The following is a 21670-nucleotide window of genomic DNA, read 5'->3' on the forward strand; positions in this document are numbered from 1 at the left end:
CACTGGTGAATGGCCGCTTTAAACCATTCTAACGGCTCTTTCTAGACATTGCAACCTCCCGAGTGATGTTTGATTTTATATTAAACTTTTTTTATTGGAGCATACGACTGATTATTGTAAGCCTTGTCAGGGAATTGGGTTGTGGTGTCAAATTATTCAAGCGCAGGGGTTTAATTACAGTCTTACTCTTGTCTGACCTACAGCCCACATTTTAAGTTACAAGTTGCAGCTGTGACGGAGAAATCCAATCGGTTAATTGCATTGCATTTTGGCACAGAACATTTTAATGTTTGAAAAGCATAACTCAAGGTGCACACAAGCTATTAATATAATTTAATTTACGCTGTTGAAGTTGGCGTTGATGTTGTTAATGTCAAATAAGTGGTTGTCATAAGTGAAACCGGTTCATATGAATAACTCATTTTAAAGTATTTTTGAACCGAGATGAAAAATGTAAAGTGAAAAAATTCATGGAATGGCGTTTTTTTTTTCTTTCTAAAACGCAAACAAGAATGGCACCTTCAAACTTCTACTCTCGGACATAATGTCGGATATCCTTTCTGTTTTATCATCCATGCGTTCGTGAACAAACTGAGCCTGTTTTTTTTTTTTTTGTTTGTTTTGTATTTTACAATACACATACCGTTCCCCTTTATACATCACATATCATTATCCTCTTAGCTGTAACGCGCTGCACCAATAAACCAGGCGACTCAAATGCTAGACCTCTAGAACATCCGGGCAACTCCCCTCACTCTACGTAGGATCGGAATGGCGGAGGTAAGTAAGCGAAAGCGTAGAGGAAGAATAGAAACGCCGAATTATTTTTGTAACAGCGAGCCGTTTCGGGAACTTGAGGCGCAACAGGGTGTCGATTGTATTTTCGACTGTCGTATCAGTCCGCTTCAGCAGGGCGTGTGCGGCCGTAGCGTTGATATCGGAGGAAGAAAACCCGGGGGCACTGCCTCCGATAAATTCGCAGTCTGGAGCCTCTCGTTCTTCACGAACCATTCTCGGGCTGCCAGATAGTGCTCCATATGAAAGCATAGGAGACCGATGCGGCGTCGGTGCTGAATAGTGTCCCAGGTGTGGCCCGATGAGCATGCGTGATGGCTGAATTGTTTGTAAACTTATTTTAGTCCGCGTCCGGCTAACGATGTCAGGCAATGTCAGCATCCCTCCTGTCTAAGTGTCATTTTTAGGAATGTTAAGACCATTTTCGAAATTGTGAGAGAAAGAATAACTTGTTGGCGTTCAGCACCCGGCGTTTTGGAAAGCAACCTGGCTAATATTTCAGGTGGGCTGAGCTAACACAACTACTAAACGTGCCTTCTTGCTCGTGATAAAAAAATTTCGTCTCACTCCACTTTTGAAAAAAGGTGTGGATGTTTCTGACTTCTTTACAAGTGTTAGTTAAATGGTAAATTGGATCGGTTAGTTCGGTTGTTTACGCAGTAGTAGTCCTTATGATTGATATTATATGGGGTAGCCCATTTAATATGAATGTTTAATTGCAGAAGCAAAAGTTTTGCTAGTTGTATAGTTAGTTTGTAAACCATATGGTTCCTTCTTGTTATAGAATGCCTTTGATGTCAAATACTTTGCAATGAAGTTCTGTTGCGTCGCAGATAATCATGTTGGCGGCTGTGTAATTGTACTCTGGTTTGCATCTTTCTTTCCTCGTCTGAATTTTTTACGTGCAAGATAGATTTTTTCTATTTTCTGACTACCAATAAAGTTTTTAATTTTTTCCTCGAATGTTTCCAGCCCTCTAGTCACGTTAAAAGTTCCTCGAAGGTATTTCTGGTTATGTTTACTACAACCTGAGCAATATATTTCACATTCTTGAATTGTACATGTTCTCAACCATCTTTGCCAAAATGTATTCAAGTATACATTTTCAGTCTGAGTCTTTTTTTTGTCACGCATTTGGAGTCCCACTTGGAAGACGGAATTTGTTTAATTGCATTTTGAATGAATGAAAGAATGAATCATTGCATTTATATAGCACTTTTCCGAACGCTCAAAGTGCTTTACAGTGATGAGTGGGAACTCACCTCACCCACCGCCAATGTGTAGCACCCACCTGGTGAATTCTCACCTGTGAATATCAGCTGTTTCGAACTCTGATCAGGATCTGGAAATACATTACGTTAATCAAAATGATTTTGATTGATCTTGGCACTGTGGCCTATGATAAAGTGATAGTCTGCACACTATCAGCCTCTGATACAGGAAGTGACACCATCATAAGGGTGTAAAATTAACTCCTAGCGCGTAGCAGTCTGAGCCATTCCAGGTGGGGCGACATAGCTCAGGAGGTAAGACCGATTGTCTGGCAGTCGGAGGGTTGCCGGTTCAAACCCCGCCCTGGGCGTGTCGAAGTGTCCTTGAGCAAGACACCTAACCCCTAACTGCTCTGGCGAATGAGAGGCATCAATTGTAAAGCGCTTTGGATAAAAGCGCTATATAAATGCAGTACATTTACAGTCCATTTACAGGTCTTACGAGATACAGATCCACAGCTTCACAGGAGGCCGGTGGGGTGGATTCCATTCATTGCACTAAAATCTTCTTCTAGTAAGACCTTGGAGTGGCTCGAACCGCCATGTGGTGGTACTGCAGGTCCACATTCCTGCACCACACCTTGTATTTATAGTTTTTATGCCTCCGCGATGGCACAGCCGTGGCCGGAGGCATTGTGTTTTCGGGTTGTCCGTCCTTCCGTCCATCCTTCCCGATTCGCGTGAACGCCTTGAGGGAATGTCTTCAAATTTGGCACGAACGTCCACTTGGACTCAAGGATGAACTGATTAGATTTTGGTGGTCAAAGGTCAAGGTCACTGTGACCTCACAAAACATGTTTTTGGCCATAACTGAAGTATCCATACGCTAATGGATAAAAGCGTCTGGCAAATAAATGTAATGGAATTCATATGCTAATTATGACAAAGTTTCACACAAATGTCTAATAGGATAAAATGATGAAGTGATGACATTTTATATCCAAACGGTCAAAGGTCAACAGAGCACTGGCTACTGGTTGGTGGAGGCATACAACCGCGAGGCGGTATTTCTAGTTTTAAGTGATCGAGGGAAGAAAATAATCAGCATCACCTCCGGATGTTGTCAGGCATTCTCGTCTACTTCTTGCCAGAAGTGCTGCTCAGAGAACAAATTCATTAGTTTCTAAAATGCCCCCTCCCTACCCATTTATGGCTGGACCGCAACAGCGGGACCAGCCCTACAAACGCGAATGTCTGTGACTGAGTGAGTGACTGATGAGATGAAGTTACACCATTGGTCGGCCGAGTTATGAAGTTACACCATTGGTCGGCCGGAGAGGTCCAGCCATACACTGGGTTTTGACCTGGTCTTGTTTTATTTTCCACCAATTTGTAATTTCCAAACACCGCACATCGATTTCGGGAGAGTGTGGACGAGCAGGTGCTCTCCTCCGATGTCACGTGACGTCACCCGCTGCTTCCTGTCACACTGCGGCCTATTGGTCATGGGCAGTATCACACACCCGAGTCGGAGGAGGACCACGCGTTTGCTGCTCGATGTTGGGGATGCCGTGAGCGCCTCGATCGACCAGTAGGGGGGGTCGCTCTTGTACGACGAGACGTGATTGTCCCGCCAAATAAACAGTCAGATACAGCCCTGCTGGCTATAGTCGACACTGATACAATCTCTTTTTTTTTAACATGACTGTTGAAAATGATCTGCCTGTCCATCGTTCATTCTTTCTTTCCTTCTTTCTATCTTTCTTTCTCTCTCCCCCCCCCCCCAAGCTGGTCCAATGGGCTCAGGAGAACGCAGCTTTGCTCTAGCGGAGACACGGGGGGGCTGTGGCGGTTATGGGCTGCAGGGGGAGGAGGACGGATCTCCACAGCGGGCCAGGACCCTAGAGGACCTGGAGAGGAGCCTGTCAGCCACGCGGGTGGGCCTACAGCACCCCCTTACTCCCCTGGGTGATGGGGCACTCTGGACGGGACTATAGGGCGCCTCGGGCTACCCCCCAAAAAAAAGTTTTTTTAAAAGTCTTTAAATCCCAAGTGTAATCAGCATTTTGAACTCTTAAGTGCACTGCAACGGTCGGTCTGCTGTGCTCTTGCACACATTGTGTACTGTTCAGGTCATTCAATTCAATTCAATTCAGTTTCATTACAGAGAACAGTCACAGAGACACTTTACAGAGTAGCAAGGCAAGAGCCAGAGCAGAAAGAGCAAACGGTGCAAACACCAGGCCTGAACCCCAAAATAGCAAACACATAAGGTAAAGCAGGGCATCCATGAGTATACACTCGCTAACTTGACCAGACACATTTGCCTAATATTTATTTAGAGGGTAACTTTAACCCTTTGCGGAATAGGTGTTTTTTTGGAATGTTTTTTTTCCAGAATTCTAAGACAGTGTTCTAGAACTCCATTGCTTTCAGTTGCCAGCAGTGATTGTTACATCAGCGTTAGAATGTTCAGTTAAGAACATTCTAATTGCATATTTTTGCGATCGCACACCTTAAAGGGTTAAAGATGGTAAATGCATCTGTCCACTGATACACACGGTCGCGAAAAAAAAGAAACAAAGTAAGGTCTACCAATCTTCACTCTCCTGCCCCTCACTATCCAAAATGGTGGTCTGAGTTTGTGTCTCGAGCAGAGGAGGGCTGCTTTCCGTGATGCGACGGCAAGGGTGTCAAATTCGAGTTCCCCGCTGAACTCCTCTCTTCCCCGCCCCGCCCCCCGTCCCGTCCCGCCTGCAGACGGATGAGATGCCACTGGAAGAGCTGCTGGCGCTGTACGGGTACGAGGTGTCGGACCGAATTTCGGGGGACGCCAGCGAGCCCACGGAGCTTCCAGCACACCTGCCGGGCATGACCTTGGACAAGGTGAGGCCTGCGTGCTGCCGTCAGCGCACGCACCTTAAACTCACCTGTCCGCACTGCTGGTGTAGGTTTGGGGCCTTAGACGAGGGGAGGGGGAGGGGGAGGAGGAGGGGAGGTTCCCCAAACTTACCCGCCAATGACCCACTTATAAACCCCTACTTACCCCAGCAGGCTTGAAGACACATTGTCTGTTCTTAGTGAGACTCAAGGCCATTTCACTGACCAGATGAGCCATTTTGGGTCCTTTTGTATTTTCTTTTCTGATTCATATCTGTAATTTATTAAAACATTAATAAATGATGTTAAATAACTTTAATCTTCACCCTTGGCTTAAAGCAGCAGGCGGTGCATAGTTTGCAGGGGGGAATCATGGGTGTTGAAGTCAGTGGTGGAATGGTGGTTAATGTAGCCGACGTGCCAGGGTCAGCTGCCTAAATGCAACGATCTGATTGGTGGGTTTTTTGACTGCGTCTCGCAGGACCAAATTTCGAAGGACCTGCTCTCCGGGGAGGAGGACGAGGAGACGCAGTCGCCGCCCGATGACCTCACGCCTTCCGTCACCTCCCACGCCTCCGACCTCTTTCGCCTCCACCTCCGAGGTGAGCGTCACGCAGGAAACCCGCCCACTTCCTGTGACATCACTTCCTGTCCGGAGAAGGGCTTTCAGGGCGAGTACGGTGCTTCAGAACAGGGGTGGGCAAAGGTGGGCAGTGTCTGTTTCTGTATTTCATACCAACCTCTGTCCTTAATTTTTTTTTAAATTAGCCCAGTCATTTATTAATTCATATTTTTGCTACATTTTTTGCTACATGAATGATCCGGCTCGCTTCGGAAGCTTGTTTGTGGTTTTTACCGGAGGCTCGGCATCCGATAGAGACCGAGAAGCCGCGCTCCCTCGTCCGCGACCCAGAAAGTCCCAACTGCCCTCCAGGCCGCCTGAACTAAAGGCTAAAATTCCGCCGGCGGAACGCTGTTTGTTTAAAGGTTCTGAGTGGCGGTTGGCTCTTTGATTGCGGATCTGGGAATGGAGATGATTAACGATCCCTGGCTGTGCTCATCATCCCCTTTGACACTAGCGGCCTCTTCCCGTGAATTTCGGTGCCGTTTTGCTCCCAAATGTTCTTCCAGCTTTGACTGTGGTTACTGACAATCCGGGTCTACCAGAATGCACACACACACACACACACACACACACACACTTTTCTGGGACTTTTCTCAGAATTATGACTCAGACCCACTCTCTCTGTTCTGCAAACAGTGTAAGAATCTTGCATAAATTTTTTTTCCTTGGAAAACCCGTCAGTTGCTTCTGCTGATGGCTGACTGTGCTCATGAAGTAAAGGAAATAATCCTGCCTCTCAGTTTTTCGTCAGAGTTGAGGGCAAACCCTAGGCCGTGTGTGTTTGCGGAGACCTTGTGAAAGATGGACAATAACAGAGGAGCCCTCTTAAACTGAGCTCTCCTGAAACGTTCCAAACCCCCCGGGAAGTGTTGCTAAAATGCTCCTCTTGGCCTCCTGGAGACGGGGTTGCCAGGTTGGGCTGTCTGTGGTTAGCGGTAGCTGTCGGTGTGGGTGGGGGGCTAGGGGCAGCAGGTAAACCAGGTGAGTCACAGTGAGTTGGGCTGTCTGTGGTTAGCGGTAGCTGTCGGTGTGGGTGGGGGGCTGGGGCAGCAGGTAGACCAGGTGAGTCACAGTGAGTTGGGCTGTTGGGCTGCCTGTGGTTAGCGGTAGCCGTGGGTGTGGGTAGGGGGCTAGGGGCAGCAGGTAGACCAGGTGAGTCACAGTGAGTTGGGCTGTTGGGCTGCCTGTGGTTAGCGGTAGCCGTGGGTGTGGGTAGGGGGCTAGGGGCAGCAGGTAGACCAGGTGAGTCACAGTGAGTTGGGCTGTTGGCTGCCTGTGGTTAGGGTAGCGCGTGTGGTTGGGAGCCTGTAGAAGTGGACAGTGAGGGCTGTTGGCCCTGAGCGGTACCAGGGTGTGTGGAAGCCCATGGTCCTGAGTCACAGGGGTTGGGCGTTGGGCTGCCTGTGGTTAGCGGTAGCCGTGGTGTGGGTGGGGGGCTAGGGGCAGCAGGTAGACCAGGTGAGTCACAGTGAGTTGGGCTGTTGGGCTGCCTGTGGTTAGCGGTAGCCGTGGGTGTGGGTGGGGGGCCTAGGGGCAGCAGGTAGACCAGGTGAGTCACAGTGAGTTGGGCTGTCTGTGGTTAGCGGTAGCCGTGGTGTGGGTGGGGGGGCTAGGGGCAGCAGGTAGACCAGGTGAGTCACAGTGAGTTGGGCTGTTGGGCTGCTGTGGTTAGCGGTAGCCGTGGGTGTGGGTGGGGGGGCTAGGGCAGCAGGTAGACCAGGTGAGTCACAGTGAGTTGGGCTTGGTCTGTGGTTAGCGGTAGCCGTGGTGTGGGTGGGGGGCTAGGGGCAGCGGTAGACCAGGTGAGTCACAGTGGTGGTTGGGCTGTCTGTGGTTAGCGGTAGCCGTCGGTGTGGGTGGGGGGGCTAGGGGCAGCAGGTAGACCAGGTGAGTCACAGTGAGTTGGGCTGTTGGGCTGTCTGTGGTTAGCGGTAGCGGTCGGTGTGGGTGGGGGGGCTAGGGGCTAGCAGGTAAACCAGGTGAGTCACAGGTGCGGCGGTGTCTTCCAGCGCATGTCCAGGTGGGCGAGGGCAGGGACAGCTCTGGCGGCTCGTCGGACGACGACTCGGAGGCCAGCTCCGCTCCGTCCAGCGAGGGCCGCAAGGTGAGGGGTCAAAGGTCAATCCGGTACGGCTGGTCTCCTGCGAGCGAATCGGGCTGTGTGTGTGAGTGTGCGTGCGTGCGTGTGTGTGCATGTGTGTGTGCATGTGTGTGTGTGTGTGTGTGTGTGAGTGTGCGTGCGTGCGTGTGTGTGCATGTGTGTGTGTGTGTGCGTGCGTGCGTGTGTGTGCATGTGTGTGTGTGTGAGTGTGCGTGCGTGCGGTGTGTGCATGTGTGTGTGCATGTGTGTGTGTGTGTGTGTGTGTGTGCGTGTGCGTGCGTGCGTGTGTGTGATGTGTGTGTGTGTCGTGGTGTGTGTGTGTGTGGTGTGCGTGCGTGCGTTGTGTGCATGTGTGTGTGTGTGTGTGTGTGTGAGTGTGCGTGCGTGCGTGTGTGTGCATGTGTGTGTGCATGTGTGGTGTGTGTGTGTGTGTGTGCGTGTGTGTGTGCGTGCGTGTGTGTGCATGTGTGTGTGCATGTGTGTGTGTGTGTGTGTCTCAGTAGCTACGTGTGTGTGTGTGTTTCTCAGTAGCTGAGTGTGTATGGTGTGTGTGTTTCTCAGTAGCTGAGTGTGTATGGTGTGTGTGTGTGTGTGTGTGTGTGTGTTTCTCAGTAGCTGAGTGTGTATGGTGTGTTTTCCTGTTTCAGGACATCATGGTGGGCCCCTCAGCTACCAGCTCGCTAGAAGTGCCTCCCCCTGAGCCCTCCTCGCCTCTGCGAAGCCGTTGGCTCCTCTCCCTGTCTTCTTCCTCCTCGTCTCTCGTCTGTCTGTCTTCCTGTCTGTCCTGTCTGCCTCCTGTCTGTCTGTCGTCCTCCCGTCTTGTCCTCCGTCTGTCTTCTCGCCCTGTCCCTCTGTCTCTCTGTCCTTCTCTCTGTCTGTCTCCCTGTTTTCATCTGTTTTGTCCTCCTATATCAGTCCTTCCCTCTTCTATCACGTCGGACAGTCAGTCATTCAGGTCTTCCTGTGTAACATTACTGCCCCGCCTCCTGCCCCGCCCCTTTCTCCCCCTCAGCCTATGAGAACGAGGACCAGCTCCTGTGGGCCCCGGGGGTGCTGCCGGGGGAGGTGGTGGAGGACTTCCTGTTGCGGGCCCAGGGGTGGGGCGGCGAGGACGGGGCGAGCGAGAACCCCACTTCCGGGGACATCGTGCGGGACAGTGAACAGGTGAAAGGTCACTCCGGCACAGGCTGGTTCTGATTGGTTCACTTTCTCCCGGGGGAACTCGGCGTGCACACGATGCATCATGGGTCTCCCCTTCTGTAATTACGATGCAGTCAGATTGCGTTTGGGTTGCCAGGTTCACTTTCACCAGTGCAATGCGATGGATGAATCCCCCCCCACCCCCGTTTGTAATTTTGCCGTGCGTGACTCCTGGCCCCTGCAGGCGCTGTACGAGCTGGTCAAGTGCAGCTTCAACATGGACGAGGCGCTGAGGAGGCTGCACTTCAATGTCAAGGTGTTCCGAGGTGAGGCCCGCGTGACCGACGTAGCGCGCGCACGCGCAATGTAGCATAGTGTGCGCGATGTAGCGGAGCGTTCGCAATGTAATGTAGCACGCGCGATGTAGCGTAGCGTTCGCAATGTAATGTAGCACGTGATGTAGCGTAGCATGCGTGATGTAGCATAGCGTAGCGTTCGCAATGTAATGTAGCGTAGTGTGCGCAATGTAGCGTAGCGTTCGCAATGTAATGTAGCACGCGCGATGTAGCATAGCGTTCGCAATGTAATGTAGCGTAGTGTGCGCGATGTACTGTAGCGTAGCGCGCAATGTAGCATAGTGTGCACAATGCAATGTAGCGTAGCGCGCAATGTAGCATAGTGTGCACAATGTAATGTAGCGTAGTGTGCACGATGTAGCGCAGCACGCGCAATGTAGCGTAGCCTGAGCAATGTAGCGCATGCGCTCCGTTGCGCATTGCGTAATACACGTACGCTTGAGCTCTGCGTGGGGCTCAAAATGAGGCCTGGGCCTGGCGTCGTTACTGTAAGACCCGAACCAGCCCGACGCGCTGTAGCCGGAGTCTAAGCCCGAACTCCGTGGAGCCCCGGTCGCTGGAATAACTATCCAGCTACAGCATTCAGCGCAGTAGAAAACAATGCAGTGCTTCCCACAGGAAAGTTGCTACTGGTGAATGTGTTTTTGAGATCTCAGAGTCACAGCCAGCTGTTAAAAACGATCGACAACAACGGTGCGAAGCTAAGCGTCTAGTTTTCACGTTGTAAAACAAGCACAGCGTACACATTGTGGGGCACGTCCACTGGAACACATTCTCACACACACACACACACACACACACACACTGCTGGCGGAGTGAGGGAGATGCACCTGTTTCCTGTGTAGCGCTGTTCCCTTCCTCCTGTCTAACAGCTCTCTCTCTCTTTCTTTCTCTCTGTCCCTCTCCCTCCCTCTCTCTCTCCCCCCTCTCTCTCTCTGTCCCTCACCCCCCTCTCCCCCCCTCACTCCCTCTGTCTCTCCCCCCTTTATTTCTCCCCCTGCTCTCTGTCCCTCTCTCTCTATCTCTCTCCCTCTCTCTTCCCGCTCTCCCTCCCTCTCTTTTCCTCTCTCCCTTCTCCCCCCTCTTCCTCTCCCCCAACCCCCCTTCTCTTTTTCTCTTTCATCCCTCTTTCTCTCTCTCTCTCCCTCCCTTTCTCTCTCTCCTTCCCTCCCTCTCTCTCCACCCCCCCTCTCTTTCTCTCCCCCCTCTCTCCCTCTCTCTCCGTTCGCCTCTCTCTCCCCGCTCTCCCTCCCTCCCTCCCTCTCCCTCTCTCTCTCTCTCTGTAGAGGAGCTGTGCGCGTGGAGTGAGGAGGAGTGTAGGAACTTTGAGCACGGGTACCGGGTCCACGGGAAGAACTTCCACCTCATCCAGGCCAACAAGGTGAGCGTGCTGCTGCAGCAGCCACCTGCCACCTGCCACCTGCCACCTGCCGCCTGCTGCCTGCCACCTGCCCCCTGCCACCTGCCCCCTGCCACCTGCCCCCTGCCACCTGCCACCTGCCGCCTGCCACCTGCCGCCTGCCACCTGCCACATGCCACATGCCACATGCCACATGCCGCCTGCCGCCTGCCACCTGCCACCAGCCACCTGCCACCTGCCGTCTGCCACCTGCCACCTGCGCTGGAGTCTCATCTCATCAACGAGAGACCATTACATTGCATTACATTACATTACATTACATTGCATTACATTACATCACATTACATTACATTTACTTGGCAGATGCTTTTATCCAAAGTGACGTACAGTAAGTGCATACCGAAGGTCATCTAAGCAACTAAAATACACAGGTCCGATGAGGTACAATACTCATTATGTTGCAGTTGTCCATAGCCATGAACACAGTAAGTCCAGTTCACGCAGTAAGCATAGGCCAAGTCAGAGAGTGCTGTTGAGTCAAACTAGGAGGGAACCACAGCAAGCGCCTGAAACTAGACTGTCTATCTCTCATCCCCCCAACCCCCCCCCCCCTCGTCCCAGGTGCGTACGCGCTCGGTGGGGGAGTGTGTGGAGTACTACTACGCCTGGAAGAAGTCGGACCGGCACGACTACTTCACCCTGCAGACCACCAGGCTGGGCCGCAAGAAATACAGCCTCCAGTCCGGGAACATGTGAGCTACCGCCCTCCTGCAGGAGGAGGGGGAGGGGAGGGGAGGGGGGAGGGGAGGGGAGGAGGAGGAGGGAGGAGAGGGAGGAGGAGGAGGAGGAGGAGGAGGGAGGGGGAGGGAGGAGAGGGGGAGAGGAGGAGGGAGGGGGAGGAGAGGAGGAGGGGGAGGGAGGGGGAGAGGGGAGGGAGGAGGGAGAGGGAGGGAGGAGAGGAGAGGAGAGGGGGGAGGAGAGAGGGGAGGGAGGGAGAGGAGGGAGAGAGGGAGGGAGAGGAGAGGAGGAGGAGGAGAGGAGAGGAGAGGGAGGGAGGAGGGGAGAGGGAGAGGGAGGGAGGGAGGGAGGAGGAGGAGAGGAGAGGGGAGGAGGGAGGAGAGGGAGAGAGGAGAGAGAGGGAAGGATGAGACAGGGGGGAGGGAGAGGAGGGGGAGCGAGAGGGAAGGGGTATTTTTTACGTGGCATTTTGGGGTGTCTTACCCTGTCCTCGGTTTACTCCCTGTGGCCATGGTGAGCTCCCCTGGTTGCCATGACATCATGTAGCTCTGGAGCTCGGGTTATTTTGAGTCTTTGCTACCCTGCTCTGGGATTATATATGGGTGTAGAGGTGCTCTCTGTGGTCTCTGTCTGTGAGATTTTTTGGGGGAACCCCTCTGATGCTCAGAGGAATTCAGTGCGTATTTGTGGCACCTCCCGACACTCAGTGTATTACGGTGCATTTTTTGGGGACCCCCCCTGACTCTGGTGTCTTTGCAGGGAGGACGGGGAGCAGGACGGTGAGGGGAGCAGCCGCTCTCACAGCCCCCCTCAGGGACCCGGGGCCGCCCCTCAGCTCGGACCCCCCTCCCCTCCTGAGGGCCACGAGCTGGACCTGGAAAAGCCAGGTACACCCCCCCCCGCCCCACACCCCCTCATTCAAGCCAGGTACATAGAACCAAAACTTTACACTTAACCAGCAGGTTCTGAATTCTAGCCCCCTTCCCCCACTACCCCCCCCCCCAATCTCACTTTTCAGTGCTGATTTTAGTATTGTGTTTAGCTGAGCGGTTCGGTTCCCAGTCCTGGACACGGGGGGGGGGTAAAGGGTGTGCTGTTTTTTGTGTTACTCAGCACTTATTCGATAAGGCAGTTGATTACACCGTTGACTCACTGCTCCTGGTTTTATTGGCTGTAAACCAGTCATCGCTTTTTAGGGTCAGAGTTCAGGAACGCCTTTCTGGTCACTGGCTTGAGTAGCAGCAGTGAAACATCAGCGTCGTTTATTCAGGGATCGATTTTATTCCCAATCTCAGCCGGAAACGCAGGCGTGTCCCAACTTCACTCATCCCTCGTTCACAGCGTCTTTCAGTTAATCATTTATTTCGGTTCTGTGGTTTTGTGGATGTTAATTTTATGTTACTGTGTCTTTTTTTTTTTTTTAATCTTGAGTTCCATTGACGTGACTCTGTTTTACGTTTGCATTGTTCCTGCTTCTTGCATGTTTTGTTTTTTCATCACCCATCTTTTTTTTTTTGTGTCCTCTGTGTGTCTGTCCATCTGTCCATTGGGGCGTTTGTCTTTCCGGTGGTTTTCGTCTGCAGAAGAGGAAGGGGGAACCTTCTCCACCCTCCTGCAGGGTCGGCCTCGACGAAAACGAACGACCCGCTTTCATTTAAAGCCTTGAACCCCCCCCCCTCCCCCCTCAGAACCCCCCAAAACACAGCAGCCCCCCACAGGTAAAAAAAACATGGGGGAGAGAGTCACCCTCGCCTACACCTGCTGGTTTAAGAGACACACCCATAGACTCTATTTTTCATGCTGGGATTTGTAGTATTTTGAAGCAATATTTTTGTAGTCTTGTGGGTGCAGGATGAGGGAAAAACAGCCGGTGTGTTGTCGATAATAATGTGGAAAATTGGAATTAGACCTCTTGCCCTCAGTTTTAATTAAAACTCTCTTTCTTTCCCCCTTTCTGTTGTTCCTATTTTCCTATCTTTCTCCTTCTCCTCTCCTCTCCCCTTCCTCCCCCTCCCCCGGTGGCGTTGCAGAAGCAGACTCAGGGTTCAGTGTGGGGGTGTCGGAGCGGGGCTGTGGGGGGGTACCCCCTGGTTTGGCCACGCCCAGAGAACCCCAGCTTCCCCTCTGTCGGCACGGGGACCCCCAGGACCCCACTGCGGACTGTCCCATCCCAGCCGGCCGTCCCGCCTCCTCCCCCCCTCCCCCTCTCTCCTCGCTGGGGGCCGGTGCCCGTGCCCCGCCCCCCGAGCTTTTGGGCCCTGGGTTCTACCAGCTGCAGCTGGGGCCCTTCGGCACGGACGGCCCCTTTGCCATGCCGACGGTCGCCCTGCCGACGGAGGCCCCGCCCACCGCCTCGCCCTCAGTGTTTGGGCCCATCGGAGGCTTCCTCTGCCCCCCTCCGGTCCAGCACCCCCGCTCTCTCACACAGTGACGTGGGGGGGGGGTGTCCACAGTGGGACAGCCGGAGGTGCTTCGGTGCTGCAGGAGTGAAGTTCACGCACGCCCCATATGTGCGATTTATGGACCCGTCCGAAACTTTGGGGGCCCCTCTCCATGAACACAAGGGGGTTCCAGAACACTGGAAAGAACTATGGCCTGTCCCATTGGGGGGTTGCTCAGCGAATAGAAATCTATGAAAGTGGGGGGAGTGCCAGGATCATGGGAGATTACTGGGCTGCTGATGGGATGGGGGCAGTGGAGGTTTGTCAAAACCAGCGTGTTTGTGATTTTTTTTAATGTTATTTTATTTGGCACAAACAGGTCTTTTTTTCCAAGCCTGTAATTGACAGAACAGAATTCCCTCTGACCTTTGACCTCTGCTAGCACCAGAACCCAGAACCATTATGTACAAACATGCTGGAGTGCATAAGAGCTGGACTGAGCTGTACCCTGGTACCCTGGACTGGAAGAATCGGAAACCGTTTCGACCACCCCCCCCAATCCCTCCCCAGAAGGGTTTCTTCCTCCTCTTATGACATCACTGGCCTCTAGAGATCACATGACCCAATTAGTTCAGCTCTCCTCTCACCTGAGCAGCCATTACCTCATTCTATTGGATTACAATGGGCGGCGTGACCTGGTGGACAGTACCAGCATCGGTGACACAGGAAATTTTGGCCCTGTTCCCCCTTCCGACTCCCCCCCCCAGCACCAGGAAGTTATGACCTATCCCTGACTCCGCCCCCACCCCTTCCCCGCCCAATCAAAAGCCCTTTCATCAAAACATGCAGTTTCTTCTTGAAAACGTGGAGCATGACAGAAGAGGCTTGCAGAACTGCCTGGTGAGGCTCAAAGTGTTGAAGGTCCCGTTTGAGGTGCCAAGATTTTTACTTTGCTTTTCATTTATTTACACCCCCCCCCCCCATGCTAGCTCATTCACTGAATACTCAGTTTCTCAGGTACAAATACAGAGCTGGGCTGGGCCCCTGCAAAGATGTTCAGAGGAAGGCCCAATTTTTCTTATTTTTTTCCTGGGGTGGGGTTGTAATGTGGCCAAGGGGGGGGGGTTGCTGAGTGTTAAATGGGTGGTGTTGTATCGTTCCCAGACCAAGAGAATCCAAAGAGTGTTTCAAGGAGGACAAAACTGTGCCGTCAATGCCGTCCGTTGAAAACAGATGCTGTAAAAACGGAAAAAAAACTGAAAACAATGCAACATTTCTTTCTGCCGCTAGATGGCGGCGTTGCTGTATTTGACACGAGTAGAGATTCCCTTCTCTGGAGCTCTCTGGTTAGTCTGCGGGAAGGTTGTTCGTTTGTCCCGGACTATGTCTGCATAAAGTCGTCCTGCAGTCCTCCTTGATGATGGGATATCTTATTTATTATTATTATTATTATTATTATTATTATTATTTCTCTTTTTTTTTTTCTTTCCCAAACATTTTAAGATACAGACATATTTTCTACTTTTGTTTACGCTATTTTCAAAGACCGTGTTTCTGAGATTGACACTGAGGGGGGAGAACTGACCTTTATTTACACGTTTTTCAGCTCTTTGTATTGTACTGCTTCCGCTGATGGTTTATTATTAGGATTATTATTCATATTAGTAACAACAATGTTATTTTATATTTTGTAAAAAAAAATTTTTTTAAAAGAACTGATTAAGCAACACTGAAAGTAGCACATTGAGCCAATTAACGATTGCCGTCCACTAGTACACAGTACATGTACAAACATACAATGCACCCACACACACTCAGTACACACCAAACTAATACGCATCAATGCAGCTTTATTCATTTGAGAATAAAAACTTTTGACGACATTTCGATGCGTTTTTTTTTTCTTTCTTTCTTTCTCCTCGCTAAATATGGGCTTGTCTAATTTCTGCCGAAGATGGATCCAGGCCTTCACCCCTCTGTGTGGCACTACTGTAATGTAATGCAATGTAATGTAAGCTGAGACAAGCTGAACTCTGATTAACCTTTAGATTAATGTTTATGAGAACGTTCCGTCTCTGAGCTTTTCCAGCATTTTTGGCAGTGTACACCTCCCTTCATTGCACCTCCCTCCCTCCCACCCACCCCCACACCCACCCACCCACACTGACCACACACACACACACACACACACATTGACTTTCCTAGTCTCGTAGCTAAGTTGAGAATTATGGGATTTCAGTTGCCATTATCCTGAAACACAGCTGCTAGCATAGGAACGCTCTTTGTTACGTCTTCTCCACCGCGCATCAGATTAAAAGTTAACACAGTTAAAGTTTCATCGGAAGAAACTGCGCATGGACGACGCACAAAACAACGCTGCAGTATAGTGCTTGAAAATTTGAAGTGCTTGACATCTCAGCTATACGATCTGCAGCTATAATCCTGTGGTTCTCAGTTCTCAAAAAATGAGAACACTTAACTTTTCGGTCTCCTCTGTTGTTGCAGAAGAACTGTTCAACGGACACGCTGAGAACCAAGAAACAAATGCTTCTTTTTATGCCTTGGGGCAATACTAATAATAATAGATAAAATGTTTTTTTAATTATTTTTTATTGACCACACCATACATTAACACACCTCTCATCGAGTAGTAGAGTTGAGTCTCGCAAATTTTTAAACAAATCGAAATGATTCCACCTCACGCCTGAGCAAACCAGAAAAGGATTTAGCGGATGTCACGGTTAGATTCAATCAGCCCCACCCCACCCCACCCCACCCCACCCCACCCCACCCCACCCCACCCCACCTCACCCCGCCCCACCTCACCCCGCCCTACCCCACCCCGCCCCGCCCCGCCCCGCCCCGCCCCACCCCACCCTACCCACCCCACCCCACCCTACCCCACCCCACCCCACCTCACCCCACCCGAGGATATGATGGACCCGCGTGCCCAGAGAGCCCTCGGTTTTGTCATCCCCCGTGTCAGAGGGCCGAAGAGACTACCTGTGGTGCAGGTGCAAGGGCCACGCCCCATCGGAAGAGCGGGCGTGGCTACATCACCGTCCACCACCCTACCTGCTTACGGTCGCAAAGGTGATCGCCATGGCGAACGCCAGGATGCCACCAGCTACTCTGCCCTCCTCTGAGTATCGTTTTCACCTGTGCGGTTGCGGGGAGGCCCGAAAAACGAAATCCTAATCCTTCACTGGACGTATCTGGCCACCAGAGGGTGCTGTTGGGTCACGGTTTTCTTACCGTGGTTCACAAGATATGTACATTTATTTATTTACTTATTCGGGTATATCGTAATTCGAATAACATTTCAGAGGAAAATATGTAACTACACCTGAGTTAAACAGTGGACTATCTGTTGCAATATGAGCAACATGTGCAGGTCGTTTGGATAAAGCCAGGCACAGAGGAATATATTCAGTACGCTACATATGCATTCCTCATTACAAAGTGAGAACTTTTTTTCCCCCAAAAATGATTACTTTTGGCCATGTGCGGTCCAATGAGATGCTGTCGGAGAGTCTGTCTAAACCCCCTCCGGTGAAAACAATATTAAAAGACGGCCACGCGTCAATAGCACGTATTACGTAACCTGTCTCGCAACGGAACGGAGTAGTGAGAGAAGCGAGCGGTTTTCCACTGCATGCGAAACGTGATCCGTTCGGATAAATGTAAATACAGGTGCCGGAAAGGGAGAAAGCGGAGATCCCCGAGGCGGAGCGCGGACAGGCGGCCTTTATAGAATCTCGGGGGGCAGAGGGCTTCTCTGCCGTCGGGCCCATCTCTTCCTGTGGTCGGAATTCCTGACAAAGGCCCGCTTTGTTTTGACAGAGGTCTGAGGCCGCGCGACATCGGGACGTCGCGTTCCGTTCTGCGCACGCGGCAGATTATTTGAGGCGGGAAGAGATAGGCACAACGCCATGCCTTGGCGATGCTACAATGACTTGAGACCAAAGACCCGTGTCTACAGGGAACCTCTCATCGACCGCCCCCGCCCCTCACAGATAGGGCTGCCTCCGGAATGTCCATAATCATCCGACAGCCTCAAGCCTCCTTCTCAGAAAGTGGGAGAGTGATTCGAGATGAGGCGTAAGCGTCGGATCGCCTCCACCTGGCCACAAGTGGAATAGGCGACGCTTGGGAAGGGATGGCCACCTGGTCTACTCTACGTTTAAACCATACTGCGCTAATTGGACTGTGATAAATTCTATAAACAAAAACCTGCAGTTTTTTTCAGTCACTTGCCATAAGGTTAATTTAACATCAACAACATATGGATAAGCTCAATTGTTGAAATACTGACAAATTATTAATAATCAAATAGTCTCAGCGCATGCGTGTACATTTAAATACTAAAATTTGAAGAATAAGAAACCTAAGTTCTATTTACACCCTAGTGGTATTCTAAGCAAAAAGCAATGGTTTGCAGTTTCCACAGCTGAAAATCAGAAATATAACCCCATATTTTACAATTCGTCTGACCAGGCTATTGTGGTACGATACAGACTAGTCTCACGGGCGTTGTGAAACGGCAGGGCGGCGTTGTCGTGTTGGTTTTTACGGCGCTCCCGGGACAACGCCACGCGCAGAAACGGACCAGACATCCAAGAGATTTACTTTTGGTACTACGGCGGCGTTAGGTGTATCCCTTTTCTTAACTCGTGCCCCCTTATTTGGTAAAGACTGACGTCAGTTTTGGGGGGTGGAGGAGGACAGCGTAACTTCGAAGAATCGTGGTTTTATGGGAAAGAGGTGGACTTGTTTTTCATTATCTCCTTAGTTAGTAGGAGGTGGTTTGCTTTATTTAAAAAAAAAAAAAAACCGAGGCGTTTTGTCCGTTCTGTAGATAAAAACGCAAAATGAGCTCCGAGGTCTTGTATCGTAGGCAGATATTTCCAAGTGACTGAACGAGGCTCTTTAAGTGCTTGGATTTGAGTGAATAAGATTCTGCAGTGCACCTACAGCGTAAACAACATCGGACAGAACAGGTAGGGAAGAGAAGCCGGAAGAACTGGCAATTCAGGTTGCTGCGCGTGCACACTGCCATTCAGCTTACGCAAAACGCATTTTCTCTCAAGTTTTTCCGCGTGCACTTTTATTTTATGCAATTTTAGACGTGTATAATTGCTCGTGCGACGGACCAAAAGAAGGAGAAGAAGAAAAAAAACCATGACGGAGCCGGTGAAAAAAAAGATATTCGTCGTGGTGGATTTGCTTTGCGTGATCGTGGGTAAGTAACTTTTATTTCCAACATGGCTGAGCGTGGGATTCACTCGTGTGTTGACCTGTGGTAACAATTGCCCTTTGCACCCACCGCTGTCAGCGTTGCAAACTGTCCAAGCTTTTGTACTATCTCCTGTGTAACGACCGCAATTTGTATCATATTGTGTATTCGTTCATTGAAGTACTTAGTATATATATATACCAACACTGTACTCCCTACGAAACCACGAATGGCTGAATAGACAGGTAGAGCGGAGAGGCGCTATCTGAAGAAATACCTGTTGCAGCCCATCTTGTAATAAAGCAAAGGACAGATTGCAGGTTTTCATTGACAAAGCATTTTATTCTCACAGTCTTCTGGTGTTGCATGTTAAAATTGGATTCCCCCCTCCCCAAATTGTTTCTGTGTACATCAGCTACAGCACCGCACACCTGATTAACAAATACCTGTCATTTTCACCTCAAAATACGCCATTGGAATTATAAGGACATTTAACGCATTTTGATGTGCATTTTTTTAAAAGTCAGATACCAGCGTGCAGTGTTAGCTCTGTCAATCTCGGCAGACTGTGTGTGAATCTGAATCCGCATTTGGTGATTCGTTTGTTCGCGTGATTGTGAACTTACCCTTGTGTTTGTGTCATAGCGAAAGTTTTTCTGAACTGGCAATGTTTACCTTAAGAGAGAACGTGTCTCGACGAGGATTCCGAACCCGAAGGACAGCCCCTTAGAATAACTATATAATAGCTTATGTTGTAATGTAAGCTTATGCTCCGTACGAAAACCTATCCTACTTTCCTGTAACTTTACCTGGCTGAGACATATAAATTGCAGCGTTTGGAAGACTAATATCAACGAACTGGCTTATCTCACAGTTTTTTTAATTAATTAATCAATCAATTAATTAATTAAGATTATTATTATTGTTGTTGTTGTTGTTAATAATACTACTACTAATAATAATAATATAATAATATTATTATTATTACAACAAATATAATAGCTAAAAGACCATTGTCTGCTATTTACTAGAATTCCATGTTACAGTTTGTTACGTATGTCTCTGTCTCTGGGTTTAGCTGGTTATCAGTTCAGCTATAAAGGTGGAGCAGCAAATGAAAATGGCAAAGTGAAGCGATCACTTAATACACAACATGTTTTTTGGAGAAATCGTGGGGGATGGGGGGATGGGGGATGGGGGGGGGGGGGGGCAACTTTTACAACTCCTCAGATTTCGCGCGTGGAATGCGTGCAAAGTTGGTAGCGCGTGCATCAGTGTGTGTTCACGATCTTATGTTCAGTTGGACAGGTAGCCTACATTACCGCCCCTCTCCTAGACTCATTCACGTGCCAGAAAATTACGGTCTGCCCGAGAGTACGTTTTTCTAATTTCAGATCTGCCTCTGCGATGACGTTGATTTGTGAATGCATTTATTTGTATTCAAGTCTCATAAAAATCCATCCAAAAACAAATCAAATTAAAAAAATGTTTTTTTTAAAGTTGGCCGCAATGTCCCAACAATCCCAACTGTCCCAGACTTGTGTTACTAAACCCAAATGTTTCGGTTGATACACAGCTGACAGGAGCACATTTAAATGTAAACTGTAACATCACCCTGGGTGGGGGGGGGGGTGCCTTGCGTTTCTCACCTACCATTGCTTGGCTTCACATCCAGATTGGTGAAGGGGGTGCTGTTCCAATCTTATGTGTAAACAAAAAAAAAAAATATATATCACCTCGGACAAGGGGTTCTGCCCTGGCAGAACGTGGGGTTGTTTTGGGGTCTCAGCTTGATTTGCTGGGGTTTTTGGAAAGGACCTGTGAACCGTTTCTGTCTGGGCTTTAAATGTGACCCGTGCCGGTGTGGGATGGGGAACAGAAAGGGGGACCGAGGTTGATTTGGGAGCGTTTCTGTTACCTTGTGTCAGTTGTCCAAGGACTAGTGAGCTTTTCAGAACGGACTGCTACACGTCCGCACTTTCACTGCCTTATCAACTTATGTAGCTCAACCATGTCCAGGGAGTGAATGTGCACTTGAAATATTTTGTTGGCAACAGCTGAAGGTGGGTACACACACGCACACGCACACACAGGCATACACACACACAGACACACACACACACACAGACATACGCAGACACACAGAGACGCACACGCACACGCAGACACCTACACACACTAACGTGCACACACACATACACACAGGCATACAAACGTGCACACACACACACACACACACACACACACAGGAGTGATTCATGACCAGGAGCCAAGTGACAGTAACATTGAAAGTGAGAAGCTTGTTAATTTGTATAAATCTTCCCCCCTGGCATTGCGAAACGGGTCGCTTACCCAGCTCGTTCTGAAAAGCCTGTCCTTCGCTGCTCTGTATCACACGCATTGCTTACACACACACACACACACACACACACACACACACACACACACACACGGGCTTCGCCGGTTTTCCAGACCAGCCCTTTAAAGCTAAATATCCATTACCTTTACCTAATAGAGACTGGCCCTGGTCCTTATATGATGGTTAACGACCAGGGCCAGTCCTGGGCGCGGCCGTCCTCCTCGGAAGGGTCAAAATGGCGGGCGAGGTCAGCGCGCGGCGTCGTCGGGCCTCCTCACGTGACCCGGAGTGCCGGGCGGAAATGTCACGGGCGACTAGATCAGACGCGCATTTCGCTGCATCGCATTAATCCGGCTGATGCTCGGGCCCGCAGGGGCTCATAGCCTGAGGGAACAGGAGTGCCTTCACCTCGGCTCCTTGAGCGGCAGTGCTGGGCCACAGGCCGTGGGTTAAGGGCATTTCCAGACCGGCCCAGTATGTGTGCAGCC

At 50.3% G+C, this 21670-nt stretch overlaps 2 protein-coding genes across 2 annotated transcripts in view; both read left to right on the forward strand.

Annotated features, from left to right (window-relative positions):
* Positions 1 to 632: 632 nt before the first annotated feature.
* LOC135251951 (mesoderm induction early response protein 2-like) lies at positions 633 to 15470 on the forward strand. Its single transcript, XM_064329832.1, has 12 exons — positions 633 to 780; positions 3795 to 3943; positions 4767 to 4892; positions 5368 to 5488; positions 7521 to 7615; positions 8260 to 8335; positions 8583 to 8776; positions 8997 to 9078; positions 10395 to 10489; positions 11090 to 11220; positions 11966 to 12093; positions 13237 to 15470. Exons 2-12 carry the CDS (start codon positions 3803 to 3805, stop codon positions 13635 to 13637), a joined length of 1590 nt encoding a protein of 529 aa, XP_064185902.1. The 5' UTR covers positions 633 to 780; positions 3795 to 3802; the 3' UTR covers positions 13638 to 15470.
* A 2611-nt stretch (positions 15471 to 18081) lies between these two features.
* The window catches only part of plpp2a (phospholipid phosphatase 2a), a 31845-nt gene continuing 28256 nt past the window's right edge, over positions 18082 to 21670 (forward strand). The window contains exons 1-2 of the mRNA XM_064328720.1: positions 18082 to 18587; positions 18714 to 18829. Coding sequence (XP_064184790.1) covers positions 18769 to 18829 — 61 coding nt within the window. The 5' untranslated portion in view covers positions 18082 to 18587; positions 18714 to 18768. The remainder of the gene's footprint in view (positions 18588 to 18713; positions 18830 to 21670) is intronic.

This window comes from Anguilla rostrata, chromosome 3 (genome assembly GCF_018555375.3).
Source record: "Anguilla rostrata isolate EN2019 chromosome 3, ASM1855537v3, whole genome shotgun sequence".
Classification (NCBI taxonomy): Eukaryota; Metazoa; Chordata; class Actinopteri; order Anguilliformes; family Anguillidae; genus Anguilla; species Anguilla rostrata.